This window comes from the organism of the source record quoted next, unplaced genomic scaffold (genome assembly GCF_019419815.1).
Source record: "Pyrus x bretschneideri cultivar Hongxiangsu unplaced genomic scaffold, Pyrus_bretschneideri_v1 Contig40, whole genome shotgun sequence".
Lineage (NCBI taxonomy): Eukaryota > Viridiplantae > Streptophyta > Magnoliopsida > Rosales > Rosaceae > Pyrus > Pyrus x bretschneideri.
The window spans coordinates 1,527,875-1,546,112 of NW_025999724.1; the positions used below are offsets into that span (position 1 = coordinate 1,527,875).

The 18,238-nt window shown below is 39.4% G+C and overlaps 4 protein-coding genes across 4 annotated transcripts; 2 read left to right on the top strand and 2 right to left on the bottom strand.

The window, feature by feature from the left end:
- The first annotated feature begins 399 nt into the window (after positions 1-399).
- Positions 400-2,524, top strand: LOC103964233 (pyridoxine/pyridoxamine 5'-phosphate oxidase 2). Its single transcript, XM_009377145.2, has 7 exons — positions 400-559; positions 641-690; positions 765-822; positions 957-989; positions 1,109-1,204; positions 2,075-2,242; positions 2,331-2,524. Exons 1-7 carry the CDS (start codon positions 464-466, stop codon positions 2,430-2,432), a joined length of 603 nt encoding a protein of 200 aa, XP_009375420.2. The 5' UTR covers positions 400-463; the 3' UTR covers positions 2,433-2,524.
- Positions 2,525-5,649: 3,125 nt separating this feature from the next.
- On the bottom strand, positions 5,650-6,332 carry LOC103964232. Its single transcript, XM_009377144.3, has one exon. It carries the CDS (start codon positions 6,287-6,289, stop codon positions 6,002-6,004), a length of 288 nt encoding a protein of 95 aa, XP_009375419.1. The 5' UTR covers positions 6,290-6,332; the 3' UTR covers positions 5,650-6,001.
- An 874-nt stretch (positions 6,333-7,206) lies between these two features.
- LOC103964264 (probable alkaline/neutral invertase F) lies at positions 7,207-11,094 on the bottom strand. Its single transcript, XM_009377182.2, has 4 exons — positions 10,067-11,094; positions 9,162-9,602; positions 8,224-8,782; positions 7,207-7,820 (listed from the first exon to the last, which is right to left on the bottom strand). The coding sequence occupies exons 1-4, from the start codon at positions 10,754-10,756 to the stop codon at positions 7,528-7,530; spliced, it is 1,983 nt and encodes a 660-aa protein (XP_009375457.2). The 5' UTR covers positions 10,757-11,094; the 3' UTR covers positions 7,207-7,527.
- Positions 11,095-14,002: 2,908 nt separating this feature from the next.
- LOC103964231 (protein KINESIN LIGHT CHAIN-RELATED 1) lies at positions 14,003-17,596 on the top strand. Its single transcript, XM_009377143.3, has 3 exons — positions 14,003-15,089; positions 15,631-16,539; positions 17,194-17,596. Exons 1-3 carry the CDS (start codon positions 14,494-14,496, stop codon positions 17,426-17,428), a joined length of 1,740 nt encoding a protein of 579 aa, XP_009375418.2. The 5' UTR covers positions 14,003-14,493; the 3' UTR covers positions 17,429-17,596.
- The last annotated feature ends 642 nt before the right edge of the window (positions 17,597-18,238 follow it).

Here is an 18,238-nt window from a genome sequence, read left to right on the forward strand (position 1 = left end):
AGAGTGCTGGAAGGTTATAAACATATGAAAAACACCATGTAGTGCGGGGAAGACAGGACCACGACTGGACGAGTAATGACTTTTCGAAATCCACCCCTTGTGTGATCGACATATCCCGCACTGCAATTGGTCCCTTCCTTAGTGCAACATCGAACATTCTCATGGAAGGAAAATGTGACCGGTATTCTCAATCTGCAAGCAGTTGCAAGCCAAAATGATCAAGGGGAAGAAGATTTGCGTCGTTCGAGAGGCAGAGATTCAGAGCGACGGGGACAGAGAAGAAATGTAACGAGTCGTGTTTAATTGCAACCGCACGATCTCATTGAAAGAGATCGGACGACTCTCCGCATCATCCCATTTTTTCAGCTAAAATGGGTCCCTCCTATTAAAGAGGCTGTGCAAGTACTATACTTGGAAAAATCAACAAACGGGGAAACACAAAGAAGCAGAGATTAGCAGAGGAATGGGAACACTAACAGCGCCGGCGCCATGGAAGCAGCTCCTTCTCGGCGCAATGGAATCAAATTCCCACCTAAGGCACTCTTCCTACATTCAGCTAGTATGTCTCTCTCTCTCTCTCTCTCGTAATCAATTTTTTTCTGCTAAAGTTTGAATCTTTGATGGTTAATTGGTTATATAGGCTACGATCGGTTGTAACGGGAGACCTTCAAATCGGACCGTTGTTTTCAGGTACTGGCTCTCTTTCTCTATCTCTCTCTCTCTCTCTAAAATCAAAGTTGAAAACTTTTCTGGGTAATTCTCAGGGGATTTCAAGAGGACAGTGATAAGATTCAAATCCACACCGATTGCAGAAGTCGTAAGGTGTTCATTCTCCTTCCACCCAATTTGTATTTTCCCCCAATTTACATGTTTCTTTAGATTTTAAGATGATATGATGTTTGAGCTTTGAAGGAATGGAAGTTGGAACTGACATTTCTGCCTGAAAACTATTGCAGATTGAGGAGCTTAAGAATTGCCCTTTTGCTGAGGTAATTTATCTTTGAGGTACATTCCCCTTAATTTCTTAAGAAACGATCGGCTTTCTATCGATATGCACTACAAACAATGCTTATTTTGTGCTTGGGACTTTAATTTTCCATGTTTTTAGATATGTTGGTACTTTACTGACTCGTGGGAGCAATTTCGGATCAGTGGAACAGTTGACATGGTTGATGGATCAAATCCCGACCCCGTAAAACTTGAGGTGATGTCAATATCCTTTTAACGTATGCATCGTCATCTGAACTTATACTTTGTATATGGTGTTTTTGCTGTGGCAACTCCTATGTCTAAATTTTGAGTCGGAACTTTTTAGGATGTAAGCGATACTGCAGAAATCCTAGTTTCCATGTTAGATGGCATGTTAAACATGTATTCATCAAATCCAGTTGATTCGTCGAAGGGCTGCAGGTAGGAACTTCAAAATTCAGTTTGAAACTCACCGCATGGTCTCATCCCAACTAAGTTAAGAAAATTTGGTCATCAAGGGCCTAACCTAGTCCCAACATGCTCTGGTGTTTTGTTGAGGAAAGTAAAGCCCGATGAGGCTTAATTTGACATCACTTATATAAGCATAAGTCTGGGATCTTCGTTGATCATCATGTCTATATGAAGTCCCATGCACATGTATTCGGTAGTCAATACAGTTCATACAAAGCTTACCGAATATTTTTCATGTTTGCTTATAAGATTTCAGCTAGATTTTGCAATATATTTTGATTTATCATGTAATTTCTAGAAATCGACATGCTTAGGCCAAAGATGGTAAAATTGGGCGAAGCTTGGTGCTGGACTGAAATTAGTTTTTGGCATGGTGCCACTTCGTCGGCTTCCTTACAGAGCAAGGATGAAAGATACTGTGTTTTTGTCGAAAGAAAATCCCACAGTTGAGCATGTTGCCAAGATGTGGAGGTGGAAGGTATACGTAAGACGATTGAGTGATGTTGGACATCATATGGTAAAAACAAGTGTGTTTAACTAATGAGTTAGTCACGATCATCGACCTCACACAGATGTTTAAAACTGTGGGTTTCTGTTTGTTCCTGATATTCCTCTCTAAAATTGCCTGGTGCAGCAAAGAGAGAAATCTTGGTTTTCCACGTCTCTGAGATCAAGACTGCAGTATTTGGGGCCGCATCCAGGACTTCCTAATCTGAGTGAAGAAACACCGGCGCAAGTGTTTCTTGACCCTTCTGCAGGCCCGGCTGCTGCATTTTGCGTGCTTTTTCTGGACCCTCAACAGGTTTAATAGCTTCTCCGGTCTTGCATTGACCTAAAAATTTGCTTAGTTTCATCCCTGCTTATTTTCCTGCATTTCATTGCATTCGCAGGTTGATTTCTTGAATCTGAAGAGTAACCAGAGGGTAACATTTTCATCGACGCAAAGTCCCAATGGAGACAAGTGCTGGACTTCGGAAAGGGTTAACCCATAAACATCTGTTCTATGATTTTAGATTCAAACGATTTGCCATGTACTGCTAATTTATTCTCCTTCGTTTACATATAAAAAGGAATTGCCAAAGCCGGAGCTAGTATTTCAGCCTAGTGCCAGTTCTTCATCATCTGTGGCTAATGTTGGTGGCGGTGGTGGTGGTGGTGGTGGTGTTTTATGTGCTCATGCTTCTCTTGCCCTTTGTAACGTGACATAAAGACTCCTTCAACCGCAACAGTAAATTAATTAAAATTTTAGAAAAGTAGTTTGATCAAATCTCTTAAAACCTTAAACGATTGATCAAAGAAATTCAAAACCAAGCATCTAGATCAAAATGCCCATTAAGAAAAATATATTTTTATAGAATTTGCACATATACCATATTGTTGTATAAAGATATTTTATAGTATGCTTTTGTAGTATTTTAAAATTATTATAATAATATTTTTCTTATCATGTAACATGATACTCATATGTACACCTATTATCTTAATAGGTGTTTATCAAGTTACCAGATAATGACCCAATTCATTAACATGTCAACCCGAAATATGTTAATTTCATGTCGTTTCGTGTCAAGTTAACAGGTCGTGTAAGAAATTATCAGACCTACTTAGATTACAAGGAATTCCGTATTCTTGGGGAGACCATGTATCGATTGTATAGAAAGTTGAAGAATCTATCGAGACGTTCGAGTACCAATTTTTACCAGCCCAAACTAGCATATTATGCCATTAGCCCGTAGCTGAAAAGAGGTACAAGTTGCACGAAAACAAAATTGCATTTTTGAGTAAAAGAAAATCAATTTAAAAAATTAAATTATGTACACGTCAAAATTTGAGCTACCCATAATTGTGTCTAATGCATGCCATGCCACGCCACGATGCCTTCAAAACTACGCTGCATCACTGTGTGTCATGGTGCAAGGTTTCATATAGTAATTTGAGCATGCAAATGTATCTAGGTTTTCTCCAATGCGGGATAGTAGCTGGATGTGAGTATTCAGTTGATCAGAATTACACAACTGACCAACCGGCCACTCACATCCTGCAAGTATCCCATAATGATTTGTCCCACTGGAGAAATTGTGTGTACGACCACTACTACTGCTACTACAATAGCAGCAAAAGCAGCATATGAGCTAAAGTTGGTGCAGAGAAGAATCTCCCATCTCCAGCTCTCTTCGGTGGCTTAAAAATATAAGATTCAAGCTCGCTGAAAGAAGTCAAAAGCACTTGTTCAAAAGTGCTTATGAGATGAGCGTTATAATTAGCCTCCTAGGAGTTAAAAAGAGTTGGGTCAACTGGTTGAACAGACAGCTAAGCAGAAACTCCCCTCCCATGAAACTGCCACTGATGTGAAAAAAATGGTTGAATCCAGAAAATTGGGTTTTGGCTCCTTGCAGAACTCCCTAGGGACGCCACATGCTCTAACCCCCAAAATTGCAACAAATTTACAGGAACTTGCTGCACTCGAAGATAAAATTTCGTAACCTCCCACACTAAGCACTACTAAACGTGAGAGCAGTCAGTTTAAGTGTGAACAATCTCCAAAATACCAAGTTTAAGTTTTGATAGTTGGTTCAGAGACTCTCACAGGGATGGGGTGCTTGCCTTTTCCTCCAAGGACGGGGTGCAAGGTTTGGGCTTCAAGGGGTAGAGTCTTGAAGGGGAAGCGAGCAAGGCTATACATAATCCAGCGCTGCATCTTGATGCTGATTTGCTGGAGAGAAGAAGGTCAGTAGTGATTAGATTATTCGACTGAGCAAATATTGATCAATGTGTTTCATTAGTTGCATCTGAGCTATCTGCAAATAAGAAATCTAGATGATGAGCTGAATGAAAAATATTTCCTACCTTTGTTCTGCATATCCAAGCTGCTTTCGTTAATATTCCCCTGTTTTTCTTTCGATGATTTTTTGTGAATCGTTCTTTCTAGCCACTGTGCTGGTTAAGCAATCATCCCAAACCAAACGTGCCATTTTATGCTGCAGCATCTTATTTTCAAACAGACAATAAAATCATACCTCTGAGAGCACCAAATTTGCGGTGAACACTTGGCACGTAGGACTTCTGGTACTCCTGAGATTTGAATCCCTTCCTCCTTAGTTATGTTTTGAATGCTCATGCTTGAAGAGGGATTCGTTGTTCAACGATGTTTGATTTCACCAGTAAAGGGAACATAATAAATTCATACCATATCTGGTAAAAAAGTCATTTGCATACAAAGGTGAAAATCGAAGACTTATTCACAGTGATGTGCAATACTCAGATCAAATACTAGACTCTGTCTGTGGTATCTTTCACAAAGACTGAGATGCGGCTCTCAAGGAAAGAAAGACAAACTTTAATACGCTTTAACGACTTTTGTCGCACATAGCGCTGAAGATCTTGCATTAACAGAAAGGTGAAGACCGTTGATGCTACATCTTATAGTTACAGAAGCAGACACCATATCAGACCGTTAGTTCTAACTCGACAATCAATTTTGTCCTATGTTGCGACATAGACACGATCATAATCATTAATCCAGTGAAAAGCTCTGAGTTTCGATAGACAATATGTATAAAAGAAAGGGAGAAAGAAGGAATTAAAGAACCCTAGTCAGCCATTTTTCTGTCTGCAAAGTCGCAAACTCAGTAACATGGAAAAGTACCTTCTTTCTAATCTTCTGGTCTCTAATTGTTCGCAAATGATCTATGGTCCCCAAAATTAACAACAACAACACACAAAAAGGCACACTGGTTCAATAAAATGAGACCATCGTCCAAAATCTGAAAGGAAAGTCATCCATGAAAAGTTTGGCTCGTGATGCAAATTCGTGGTTCAAATGACCAGAAACATAAGAACAAACCAAGACAAACTCCAAAACGTTCCACATTTTCCAACCTAAACAACATAACACTTTGATCAACTAAGATGTAACCACCCATTACGCATATGAATTCAGAAACAAGTAAAACATCAAGCTCGAATCACTATAAGTCCGTAAAATATCGAATAAAATCCACCGACTGATGTGTGGGACTGAGGACTTACCCACATAATTTTCAAGCTAAAGTGACATAAGCCAGTCTCTGACCAAACTATAACGTTACATAGAAAAACCATAACTGATGTTAGCATGAGAGAGAGAGAGAGAGAGAGAGAGAGAGAGAGAGAGAGCATATGTAGACATACAATTCCGATGCTATCATTCGATTGTTTTCTTTCCGTAAATAAAATTAAATCCATTTTTATTTTTATTTCTCAGACGAAAATGCTACCATCGAAGCTAAAACTGCTGCTTCCAGAGCACTCTAGATGCAAACAGTGATTGTACCTTACGCATGTAAAGGTTGTACCCTGACACGGAAGCAACAACGTCAGCTCTGGATATAGCATTTCCCCTTTCCCAAACTCATCAAAAATTGAAATTTTACAAAAATTCCCAATTTCATACAAAATCCAAACAGAATTCCAATTCGTACGAGACACAAATTAAATTACACATAAAAAGCAAAAGAAAGCATTGAAATTTCCTCTTCTAATATTCACCGTATGTGAGATCTGCTGCGAGTGAGTAGCTGTATTAAGCTGAAACGCCGTCGCTGAGGCGGTGGTGGGTGGCGGCGGCGGGGGGCTTGATGGGCTGATCGGGGCCGGCGATGGCCTGGTCTTGGTGGGACCCGGCGGTGGGCCTGGAGGAGCAGGAGGAGGAGAGGAAAAGAGGGCGGTCGTCGTTGGTGATGTTGTGATTGTCGTCGTCGAAATCGGCGGTGTTGAGATTGATGCAGGAGCAGCGTTCCAGTGAGGCGAAGAAGGCGGAGGCGACGTTGGTGCCCACACACGACAGCACGGACATGCAGTTGGTCTCCATCGTTGGATCACGTTGATTGAGCGGTACAGATTGATCGAGTGCAGAGTCTCAGTGAAAGGGAGAGGAGCAGCTGAGCAGAGTTTTGGGGGAAGGAAGACAACGGAGTTTTTGGGAAATTAGAATTTGGAATAAAGGGATACCGGAAGTCTTCTTTATGCTACGTTGTGTGATTTGTCCGTTTCTTGTAAATTAATATTTGATTTTCGATTAAAAGTAAATGGTTTTGATTCTGTTAATAAAATTATATTGCTTTAGTACGGTGGTATGGTTGTATTTTTTTTTTAATATATAAATGAGAAATGTTATATTTAATTTTCATTAAATGTGAAATTTAGCATATTTTTATATTTTTTTAATTATAAAATAATAAGAAAAATTAATAAAAAATATTTGAAAATTTTGAATTTTAACGATAAGGATAAAATAAAGGATAAAATAAATAGTACCAATATTGACTTTTTAATAAAAAATTATGATTTTTCATTAAACTAAACAGTAGTGCAAGCTTTTCGTTAAAATTCTCTAGATAATATCATTTATTAAATTATTTGAAAAAAAAGTCGTTTATTAAAACTAAAAAGAATTATATTATATTTTGTTACTTTCATCAGGGCTGTTGTCAGCTGATTATTTTACGTTTCCTATTTTTCTCCTGATCAGAAATAGATAGTATCCCCAAATTTTGACCACGCCTTTAGCAAAGAACATGCAAAATTAGGATTAATTGTGATACTGGCCGTTGAATTTCTCCCAAGTTTCACTTTTGGTCCTTCAATTTAGTTTTCAATTTCCATATGTCTCACTATAGTTATTTTATCAATTTTATTTTAGTACATTTAAACTATCTGTATCACTCTTTAAATATGCATGCAAATGAAATAAAGAGTAACAAAACGATGTGCGACGTAATTGAAGAATCATGATATTTAAAAACTAAATTCAACGACTAAAGTGAAACACGGGTACAAATTCAAAGACCACTAAAATGATTAACCCAACATTCCCGATCACTAAAAACACAAATCAAAAGGGCAAGGCTATGAAACCATAAAGAAATGAAGCCAAAAAATGGATGAACCACTTTGATAGGTTCATAGCCAATTCATGGCACAACAGAATCTCAGAAACCACTTCCATGATGTCCAATTCAATCAAAAGTAGAATGGTAACTCGATCAGTTTAACCACCCGTTATGTACCTCCATGTAATCATGTGCCACTTCACTGTGGTCTTCTTATTCAGAAAGAAGCAGAGCGGGTAAGCCTTGGCTTGGCTATCTTCTTGTCCTCTTCAAGAGAGATGAGTGCAAGATTGGCCGGATTCTCGATCATCAACTTAGCAACCAGGTATCCGGAGATGCTCCAAGTCTGGTACTTTCTTGCTTGCTTCCCAATGTACCTCCCTGTCTTGCCGTCATAGTACTCGGGCCACCCGTCTTTCGAGAGTCGCTGCTCCACCAGCTCTATTGCTTTCTTCGCCATCTGAGGCCTCCCGGTCTTGATGCAAGCTGCGGTAAGCAGCCACAGCAGCGCTGCAAGAGAGGATGACGCATTAACAATTGTCAAGCCACATTTGCATATTTGTTTTAGAGCAAACACATGTGTCAGCATTCGATGAGCTACACTAAGTTACTAACAAACATCAAATATCACGTCCAATGAAGAACAACGGATTAGACACGCTACATAGCTGAAGATTTTGATTGGAAAAGTGGCGGCAAATGGTAATTGAAATTGTCACATTATGCAAATAGATACAAGAGTCACTTGATCAGTACGTAAAAAGCAAGCAACAAACAAAAACAGCCCAACAGCTTATTCAACGATTTAAACGAAAAATCTTCACTACTTCAATGGCTAAAATGAGGATTAGAGGTTCTAAAATGGACAAGCATAACAACTGCAGTAGCAATTAGCAAACATATAAGAGCTTACTTGGCCAAGAACCACCATTGTGGTAACTCCATCGTGTATTTTTCGGATCAAATCCCGTGACAATTCTCCACTCATGTCCCTCCAATGCAGGGTAAATAATTTTCAGAGGCATCTCCCCAATCAAGTCCTCCCATCGCTCCTCAATCAAGTCCATAATCGCTGTAGCTTGCACAGGTGTTACCAGAGAGCTGAGGATGGCAATACAATTCCCAACTAAAAACCACCTGAAGTCCATCCTAGCTGGGCTAACATTGCCGATCAGATATCCTCCTCGCAAGGGCATAAAATCAAAAACCCAGTCAGGGATAGACTCTGGAATGACATTAAACTTATTGACGGCAGTATGGGAATACTCCTCAGTTTTGTAGCGGTACACATTGTTTAGCTGTGTAAAATCAAGCCAGTAATACGTCTGGATGTGAAAGCTGAGAGCTGAGATGCGCTTATCTATCCGCTCAAGGAACTCCTTGCCACCACGTTCTGGATTCAACAGCTGCCGCGCACACCTCAATGCAAAGTAGAAGAGTGCTTGAATCTCAATTGGATAACCATACATCCCCTGTCCAAAAATCAAGAAAATGCATGAAATTTGGTTCACTTAATTATAAGGTATCCTTAGACTAGTTGGGAAAACCATGGATGCAATTGACAAGGCCAAACCACAGAAAATTAGATATCAAGTAATTTTCCACAAAATCACTAAGAGATCGAAGTGAAAAACATGCGAGTTATGGCATTCTAACTTCTCTAGCAGGCAAACTATATTGCCACATAAACAAATCCTGTACTGAACCAAGATTTTACCACAAGAATGTGTCTATTAGTACATATCATTTCAGCTAGTGAGGCCAATATTCTAATAGGAGTTGGGAGAATAAACCGACTCAAAACTGATACACAGTTTCAAGAATCCTACAAACAGAAAAGAAAAGACTCACCATCCTCCTGTCGATCATACTACAGCCATCTGCACAGAGAAGTGTCGGGAATGTGTCAAACCCATCTGACAGGCAAAGATTGAGAATTAACTTTATTCCCGTCTGCACCTCAGGAAGCTCTGCCAGTGAGTGATCACGAGTGCATTTGGTGTATGATCTCAGCAAAATGATCCACCAGAACCCAGAATCAATAGGCGCAACTCTTCCAATTGCGCTGCCACCAAAATCTGCAACTAAAGTTTCATTCTTACGATGTTGATCAAAGAGAACCTTAAAACTTGCTGGCAGAACGCCTTCTCCAAGCGTAAAATTATCAATCCTTTTTTCCCAGCTTTGGAGGTGGAGGGTCTTGAGGAGAAAATTCTTTACAACATCTCGTTGATCTGGTTCTTTTTTCATCAGGCAGGCCAAACCACTAGGAACAAAATCTCTCACAAACACCTGCATTACATATCATTACTTGATTGGGATCATTCTTAACGCCTATTTCCAACCAATTCAAACAATATAAACAAAATAAATTGAAGTTACCAATTCTCTTTCCCATATTTGTAGTATTCTGAATACTGACATCTATCAGGTGAACACTAACAAGCTGGCTAATTAGTGTCACAAGTTATCAAATACAATGAAGAATAATACTTGCATTCCCCATTTTCAATGCCTAAATTTCTGAATTAGAGACACACAAACACTTGCAAATACTCCATCTTCAATACCTAAACTTAGAAATTATAGACCAATTAATCAAGAAGCACTAATCCACAATTAGATGCACTAATAAACAGATAATCAAGAAGCATCAATCAGCAACTAATCAACAGTTGATCAAGAAGCACTAATCAGCAATTAATCAAGAAGCACTAATCAACAATTAAGTTATTAACAAGAAACATTTGGTATACCTGATTGTAATTCAAAGTCTCAGCCGTTGGATCCATAGCTGCAAGAGTGCCCACTGGCTTGCCTTTGAAGTAGACGTACGACTTCTTGAGTCTCTCCCAAGCCTCCTCCACCATCCCTGGACTCCCTGCCGATTTCGTCTTTGGCGAACCTTCCTTCCAAGGATCCAAGTTCTCAATAAGGCTCGCTCCCACACTTGGAGACGGCAACAGTACCCCTGGCTTCGCCGCGCTCACACTCACTGGAACGTCATCATTTCGCTGGAAGTTCGTTGTCTTCTTCGCTGGCGGTCTCTCGCACTCTTCCTTCCGTTTTGGCATCTCGCCAGCATCCAAAGATTCCGTAAACGTCTCCGAGCTTGACTTCTCCGTCGGACTCGAATCAGAGGTTATTGCACTTTCTTCTGCCGACTTTTTTGACTCAGCATTCCAATTCGCAATCATTTGGTGAATCTGATCGTAATCCAAAGCTTCTGTCGATTTCAGACTCGATGTCGAGCCTTCATTGGTTAAAGAATTGGAATCTTTCTCCGACGGCTTTGTCTCAGGCTCTTCTTCATCGTTCGGAGAGCATGAAATCCTTTCCGGCGAGATGACATCATCGGAAGATTTCTCGACCGTCGCCGGCACCGGAGGCGGAGGAGCCTCCGCTTCTTTTGTTTCGGTGAGGAGATCATTGAGCGTTTTCCCCATTTCCTACGAGAAAGAGGAAAAAATCGATACAGAGCTGTAAAATCTTGAGGTAGAGAGAGAAAGAGTGTGTGTCCGTACAGAAGTTAGAGAGAGAGAGAGGTATATAAAGGGGCGCGATTCTGGGTGGGGGAGTCCGAGTCAGGGAGGACGGGAAAGCATGGTTCGTTTTGGCGGTTAGAAACGGAATTGAAGCAACGAGTCTGACGAATTTCGTTTGGGCGGCGTTGGGAATATCTTCATTTCTTTGGGGGCGTTTCCGGAAATCAATGTCAATGACCGTTCGTCTGCGCGGGAAGGGAAGTGCTCATCATCTGGAAACGACACCGCATAAGGCACAAATGAATCGGTGATTCCCACAAAAATCGAACCAAGAATTCTTTATGCTCAAATTGCGATTTAAACTTGGGTCAATTTTACGACTCCTCTCAAAGCTAATTTGACCCAATTTGGCCCACAAATTATGTTCTCGTGTCTCATTTTACTTACAACATTAATTCCGTAAAATATAATCATACAATACATATCTTAGTTGTTTATTTAAATAATCTTCATTGATGGTGATCTAACAAATAATTGAAAGTCTTCTTTCAAATAGTGATATGACAATAAGAATGATAGGAAAGTCTTATAGCTCGTTTGAAAGTATTTAAAAAAAAAAAAAAACTTATTTATATCATGGTTTTCAATAAAGCTCTTCTATATGTTTGCATGCAAATCGACAAGGCCTTGCATAAGCTAATAACTTCATCTTCTTCCTCTAGACTTTTCATAGCAAGTGGGATTGTGGGTTGCAATACCATAAAACCACTCAAGCTCTTCAATTTTATTTTACAAGTTGCATTACCAATAAGGTTTAGGTGGTAAATGAGAGATTTTTCAGTGTGATCGGCACATAAGGTGGTATACCATGTGTTATTATACAAATGATATGATATGCGTGTTAAAAAGTTAATAACTTAAAAAATAAAATTTCTCACCACTTACATAAAAACACGTGATGTACCATTTGTGTTCCCGTCACAATAAAAAATTTCTCGTGGTAAAAGCTCCTTGGTATTCAACCTATTTCTTATATTTGAAATTACACAAATCATCAGGGCACAGTGAGTTAAAAAAATACAAATCTTCCGCTAAATTAGGATTAATTACACTAACATTCTCTAATATTTATCGAGTTTTAAGGAAATCCTTCTTATATTTGAGACATTACACTCAGAACCCTCTTATTTTATTTCACTTTCAAATAACCCTTTAGTCAAAATTCTAATAATAAATATAAAACTCTATCCTTAGTAATTACTTGAAATTAATATCAAAAGATTTATAATTATATATATAAAATTATGAAACTTTAACACCAACAAAAAAATGACAAGACAAGACACGCCACAACATCAACCCGAGGGTTTCAATATTGTAATTTTTGTTCTACTTTTGATTCCTTGGGCCATCCCAAGACGATGAAGCTTTGAGTTGTCGCCTTAATTTTTCATTTGAGTGGATACAAAACCAAATATCTTATTCTCAATTGTTCATAGAAATCCACATTATAGTGCATAAACATGATTGTTTTCCATCATTGAAGTATCTTCTGTTTCAATTTTTTTTTTTTTTTTTTTTGTAGAAAGTAACTAGCTGAAGTACATATTAAATTCATAAAAATAGAAATAAAAACTTAAATTACTCTTATACACAACAATATTAATCTAAAATCACTCTTGTTTATATATTTTTCTATGGAAGACATAACCAAGATTAGTTTTGATATGTATGATTTTCTATTTTGGTATTTTTGAGTGGTCCAGAAAATTGACGGATATAGGAATCTACTTGATCTTTGTAATGGTTGGATCTCACATAAAATGTGTACCATTGAAGGCCATTTTGGGAAACCTGTACTTAAAAAAAAAAAAAAAACTGTTTATATTGTGCTTTTAGAATAATCAGTTATAAAATAAAGGAATTAATGAACTGTATTTAAAAAAAAATGTTGTGAGTATAAAAAAACAATGCAAAAGCGTTTGATAAACTTTAATGTAAAAGTAATATAATTGTATATAATTACAAAAAGGGACAAAATAATGGTGGGTAGTGGCAACAACGGTGGCGAGGCCAATGTTGGGCTATGGCTACTGCAATGGTGGGGGTACAATGTTCGCACCAATAACAGGGTATGGTATTTAGGTTGTAAAGGTAGCAATGGTGTTAAAGTCAATGATAGAGGTGATAACGATGGTTGTGGTGGTGGTGGTGGTGGCTGTAGATTATGGGTGTGACAATGTCAATGATGGTGGTGGTAATGGCCGTGGTGGCAGTTGTGGTGCTAGTAACGGCGATTGTGGTGGCAGTGGTGCGATGGCAGTGATAGCAATCGTGACGACGATTATAGTGGGACGACAGTGGTGATAATGAGGATAGTGGTAATGGCGGTAATGATTTAAGGTTAATAGTTGTAGTGGTAGGTGGTGGCGGTCGTTTGTTCTCTAATGGAGAGGATGTGAATAGACGGATAAATAATATAAATTTTTGAGGGTATATAACAATTAAAATTATTCATTAAACGTCCAACTTTTTTTTGTTTTATAAAAACAACTTATAAAAGTTGTCGTTTGGAAGATATTGCTTTAAAAATAAGGAAAACTAATGAAAAAAGCTTGAAACTTTGAGTTTTAACAATAAGGAAAAAAAGGTGTTGTAAGTGAAAGTACCATGATTGACTATTTAGAGTAAAAATTTGGTTTTTTGTTAAAGTAAACAGTACCAGGAGTTTTTCGTTAAAGTTTCCTTAAAAATAAGTAAAGTATTTTACTTTTATAGATTTGTATCCTCTCCTGAGCTTAGGAGGCTAAGTCTCCTGAGCAAATCACACAGACCGTTGGATTTTACTCCAATGACTACAAATAGGAGACCTCTCTAAAAATTATAATAATTGTAGTCATTGAATCAAAATTCAACAACCCGTGTGATTTGCTCAGGAGACTTAGCCTCCTAAGCTTAGGAGAGGATCCAAATCCTACTTTTATCAAACTTTTTAACTTTAAAATTTGAACAGTTTTGTATATAAGTAAAAACAATGTCAAACAAGGCCTAAATGAGACGTAACATTATAATCGGACCTAAAAATAATCCAATAATTACAGAACAGATACTCCGGGCCACGTTGTGGGCCGATACTTACAAAACAGCAGAAACCAACCAGCTCCAGCCTTCTCTGACTCTCTCTCTCTCTCCTCTCTCGTTCTCTTCCAGTCAGCAGAGCAGAGGAACATTACAGACGAAGCAAAGCATAGAAAGACAGCGCAGAAGGAAGTGAAAAAAAAAAAAGAAAAATTACTGTAATGGATTTCGTATCTCTGTTGGTCCCCTTTTTCGTTTTAAAGCTGATCATCAAATTAAAGCACTCCAACCCCAATTCCTCCATCATTGGGCGTCTCTTCCAAGCAACCCTCCACCCCCACCCCCATTAACTCTCTCTCTCTCTTTTTACCCACCTAATCTCTCTCTCTCTCTCTCTCTCCTCTCCACACTGAACCAAATTCAAGTTTTTACCAGCCCCTTATCAGTTCCCTACTTCTTGTAATACAGAAAAGGAAACCCAATTCAAATTCTTCATTTACGCAGCTATTTCTCACCACATTTGGTAAAATTTAGCTAAATTCAGTTGTGGGTATTTGAAATATATCAATTTCTAGCTTGAATTTGTCGAATTTGATTCTGGGTACCTCAGCTTTTCAGCCATGCCAGGCTTAGTCTCACCCAAAAACTCGCCTCTTGGAGCACCTTCGCCGCCAATTTTCGTACCCGACCCGGCCCGCAAAACAGAGCACTCCAATGGCGCTAAAACCCCATCGCCTTCGACCACTCGGGCCAGACCCGCCAAAAAACCAGCCTCAGAGAAGCTACCCATCGACGAGACCTCGCTCGACAACCCGGATCTGGGTCCCTTTTTGCTGAAGCTCGCCCGGGACACTATTGGGTCGGGTGAGAACCCGAATAAGGCCTTGGACTACGCCATTCGGGCATCCAAGTCATTCGAGCGCTGCTCGGGTCCTGGTCTTGACCTGGCTATGAGCTTGCACGTAGTGGCGGCGATATGCTGTAATTTGGGCCGGTTTGAGGAGGCGGTTCGGGTCTTGGAGAGGTCCATTGAGGTGTCGGATCTGGAAAATGGGTCGGATCATGCTCTGGCAAAGTTCTCGGGGTACATGCAGCTGGGTGACACGTATTCGATGCTGGGACAGCTTGAGCAGTCTATTTTATGTTACGGGTCGGGTTTGAAGATCCAAAAGGAGACTCTGGGTGAGTCGGATCCGAGAGTTGCGGAGACTTGCAGGTGAAGTAAAGCTCATCTCTTTATCTGCTTGTTCAGCTCTACAGGCTCATTTTAGCTAGTGAGGCTGTAAAATTGCTACATTGCGCCATGGTTTATCTGGTAGTTAAATTACCATTATCTTAAGGATTAGTTGTGGGGCTATATGACTGCTTTGGTTAGTCTGCTTGTGCTAGTGGGCGACTCACAGCAGTTGATACATTTAGCCATGTGTGAACAACTCTCAACCGTTGATACACGCATCAACGTTTGGAGATGTCCACTCGCCCGCGGCTATTGTTAACAATTGATTAATGTTGTAGGATGTCGCATGAATCAATGGTTATCAAACACTTACTTTGCGTTAACAACTTATCGATGTGGGCAGAAATTTGATTGTGTTACTTGTATTGATAGGCTTATCCACTTAGAACTTGCTTATGCAATGTAATTTCTTCAGTACCATGTTTTCTTATTATCCTTAGAAAACAAAAAAATAATAATTAGAATTTAAGCACCGTAAAAACGTGCTGGAAACACAAACATAAGACATTGGAAATGGCAGGTACCTAGCAGAAGCCCATGTCCAAGTAATGCAATTCGATGAGGCGGAGAAATACTGTAGGAATACGCTTGAAATCCGCAGGAAGCACAACTCGCCAGCGTCTGTTGAAGAGGCTGCTGACCGGCGTCTCATGGCTCTCATTTATGAGGCAAAGGGAGATTATGAATCTGCACTTGAGCACCTTGTCCTTGCAAGCATGATAATGATTGCCAATGGACAGGACAATGAGGTTGCCGCTATTGACATGGGCATTGGCGATATTTACTTATCTCTTTGCCGCTTTGATGAGGCTGTTTTCTCCTACCAGAAAGCACTTACTGTCATGAAATCCATGAGGGGCGAAAATCACCCTTCAGTAGCATCCGTCTTTATTCGCCTTGCTGACCTGTATTACAAGACGGGTAAGTTAAGAGAGTCTAAATCCTACTGTGAGAATGCTTTGAGGATATATGCAAAACCTTTACCTGGAATCGTACCCGAGGAGCTTGCTAGCGGGTTGACTGAAATCGCAGCCATCTATGAAGCTGTCAATGAGCCTGAGGAGGCACTGAATCTCTTGCAGAAGGCGATGAAGTTATTAGATGATACACCTGCACAGAGGAGCTCTATCGCAGGAATAGAAGCACAGATGGGCGTTATGTTCTACATGGTCGGGAGGTACAGGGACGCTTGGACGTCTTTTGAGAGTGCTATATCAAAGCTTAGGGCCGGCGGGGAGAGGAAATCTGCCTATTTTGGTGTTGTGTTGAACCAGATGGGATTGGCTGGTGTGCAGTTGTACAAATTGGACGAGGCTGCTCAACTTTTTGAAGAAGCAAAGGAGATACTTGAGCAGGAGTGTGGCCTTTGTCACGCCGATACTCTTGGAGTGTATACTAATCTTGCAGCAACATATGATGCCATGGGAAGGTAACTCATCTTTGACACATAAGCTACAAGGATTTCTTAAATTCTGTAAATAGTTTGTTTTCGCTGCTATTAGAATCTACACAGAAGCACTTGGGCGGCAGACGTCTATGCCCCATTGTTTATACTTATGATCACTTTTGTTTTGTTTTGTTTTATGTTGAATTATTGTTTATCAAAAAATACTTTTGCTTGCAGTGAGCTTGTATGTCTAAGATATAGTGGAAGTATAGATAGTGAACAATTTAGCTTGTAGAGTTGATGCGGTCTAATATGGGAGGTCTGTCAAAAGTCACTTTAGTAAGGAGTCCTCACATTTGCTTGAAGTCGTAATCAGTTGCTACTCCCTGGTACTCATCATGATCGTTCCTCTATTCTTTTGATCTTCCGTGGGTAATTGTCAGGCGGCTGATGTAAAGTAAAAGGTTGAAGGCTTGTATCAGAAAGTAGAGATGCTTGTCCGTTTTGAAATCAATTACAATTTATACTTTGAGATCATAGAAAATTTTGCGTGTTTGCAGAATTGCTGAAATGCCGAGCGTCGTATTAGGTTTTTTTGATTATCCAGTCGTAAAACTTGTATAGGGACCATGATGTTTGAGTTCTGTAGCAAGTTCAGTTCGTCCTTTGAACATGAAATTCTGTTATTTATTACAGAGTAGAAGCTGCAATTGAGATGTTGGAGCACGTCTTAAAGGTGAGGGAAGAGCAGCTTGGGACGGCAAATCCAGATTTTGACGACGAGAAGAAAAGGCTAGCTGATCTTTTGAAAGAAGCAGGAAGGGCAAGGAACAGAAAAGGAAAATCGCTTGAAAATCTGCTCGATCCCAACTCCCAAAAGACGAAGAAGGAAGGATCCAAGAGGCGGTCTGGATTTGGATACAACACTTGACAGAGAACGCCTCTCTCCCCGGCTCTTCTTTCCCTTGCTGCAAATTTTGTACATATCATGTTTAAGCTGTTTAACTTCCACTTGGTTTCACTTCCTGTATTTCTTTTACTCTCGTTCACTTTATTCCTGGATGCTTCTCTTGTGAAATTTAAGTCGTGTTTGTACCTTTGTTGAACTGTTTTTTTTTTCCTACCTGGTTCCTTGCTTACTATCAAGGTTGTGTTGGTCACTGTATAAGTTACCACTGCTCAAGAATCAAGACCCGAGAAAGACCCGGCTGTCACCCGGGATATAACCCACGTGATGAGTGTTATAGGAACATAGATATATCTCGGTTGTATGCAAGAGGCTCTTGACGATGTGAGGTTTGCTTCTAGGAGACTACCAACCAAACTAATGGACAATAGCAGTCTAACTGCAGTCCAAAACCCTCAAATGGATGTCATACAAGCCACCAAAAACACATGGAGATTGAGTCTTATAGTTGCTAAACTTAGCTATATTTCAAATTCATTGTGTACACAAAAATAAAGAATCATATAAAGTTGTAACATTTAGGTTTAACGGGAGCTGACCAGTGCCTGAAGTTCGAAAATATTATCTTATCGGATTGAAAATCTTGATCTATATACTTATTTTTGGTCAATTAATCAGAATCGAATCTTGAGAAGAAAAAAAAAATATCAAATGATACTATTCAACCTCAAACTCATTTGAATGTAGCAAGTAGCATGACATGCTTACCGCATACATACAGTAGTAATTAGGGCAAATTGATTTTTCTTTTCAATTTTAATTTCAAGTAAATAT

Excerpts from the sequence above, each read along its gene's own strand:
- LOC103964232 (XM_009377144.3), bottom strand. The coding sequence starts at position 6,289 with ATGGAGACCAACTGCATGTCCGTGCTGTCGTGTGTGGGCACCAACGTC.
- LOC103964231 (XM_009377143.3), top strand. The coding sequence starts at position 14,494 with ATGCCAGGCTTAGTCTCACCCAAAAACTCGCCTCTTGGAGCACCTTCG. Across the intron at positions 15,090-15,630 it reads AGAGTTGCGGAGACTTGCAG|GTACCTAGCAGAAGCCCATG; the intron begins GTGAAGTAAAGC and ends TGGAAATGGCAG. Across the intron at positions 16,540-17,193 it reads ACATATGATGCCATGGGAAG|AGTAGAAGCTGCAATTGAGA; the intron begins GTAACTCATCTT and ends TATTTATTACAG.
- LOC103964264 (XM_009377182.2), bottom strand. The coding sequence starts at position 10,756 with ATGGGGAAAACGCTCAATGATCTCCTCACCGAAACAAAAGAAGCGGAG. Across the intron at positions 9,603-10,066 it reads AGACTTTGAATTACAATCAG|GTGTTTGTGAGAGATTTTGT; the intron begins GTATACCAAATG and ends TATGTAATGCAG. Across the intron at positions 8,783-9,161 it reads GTATGATCGACAGGAGGATG|GGGATGTATGGTTATCCAAT; the intron begins GTGAGTCTTTTC and ends ATTTTTGGACAG.
- LOC103964233 (XM_009377145.2), top strand. The coding sequence starts at position 464 with ATGGGAACACTAACAGCGCCGGCGCCATGGAAGCAGCTCCTTCTCGGC. Across the intron at positions 560-640 it reads ACTCTTCCTACATTCAGCTA|GCTACGATCGGTTGTAACGG; the intron begins GTATGTCTCTCT and ends TTGGTTATATAG. Across the intron at positions 691-764 it reads AATCGGACCGTTGTTTTCAG|GGGATTTCAAGAGGACAGTG; the intron begins GTACTGGCTCTC and ends GGTAATTCTCAG.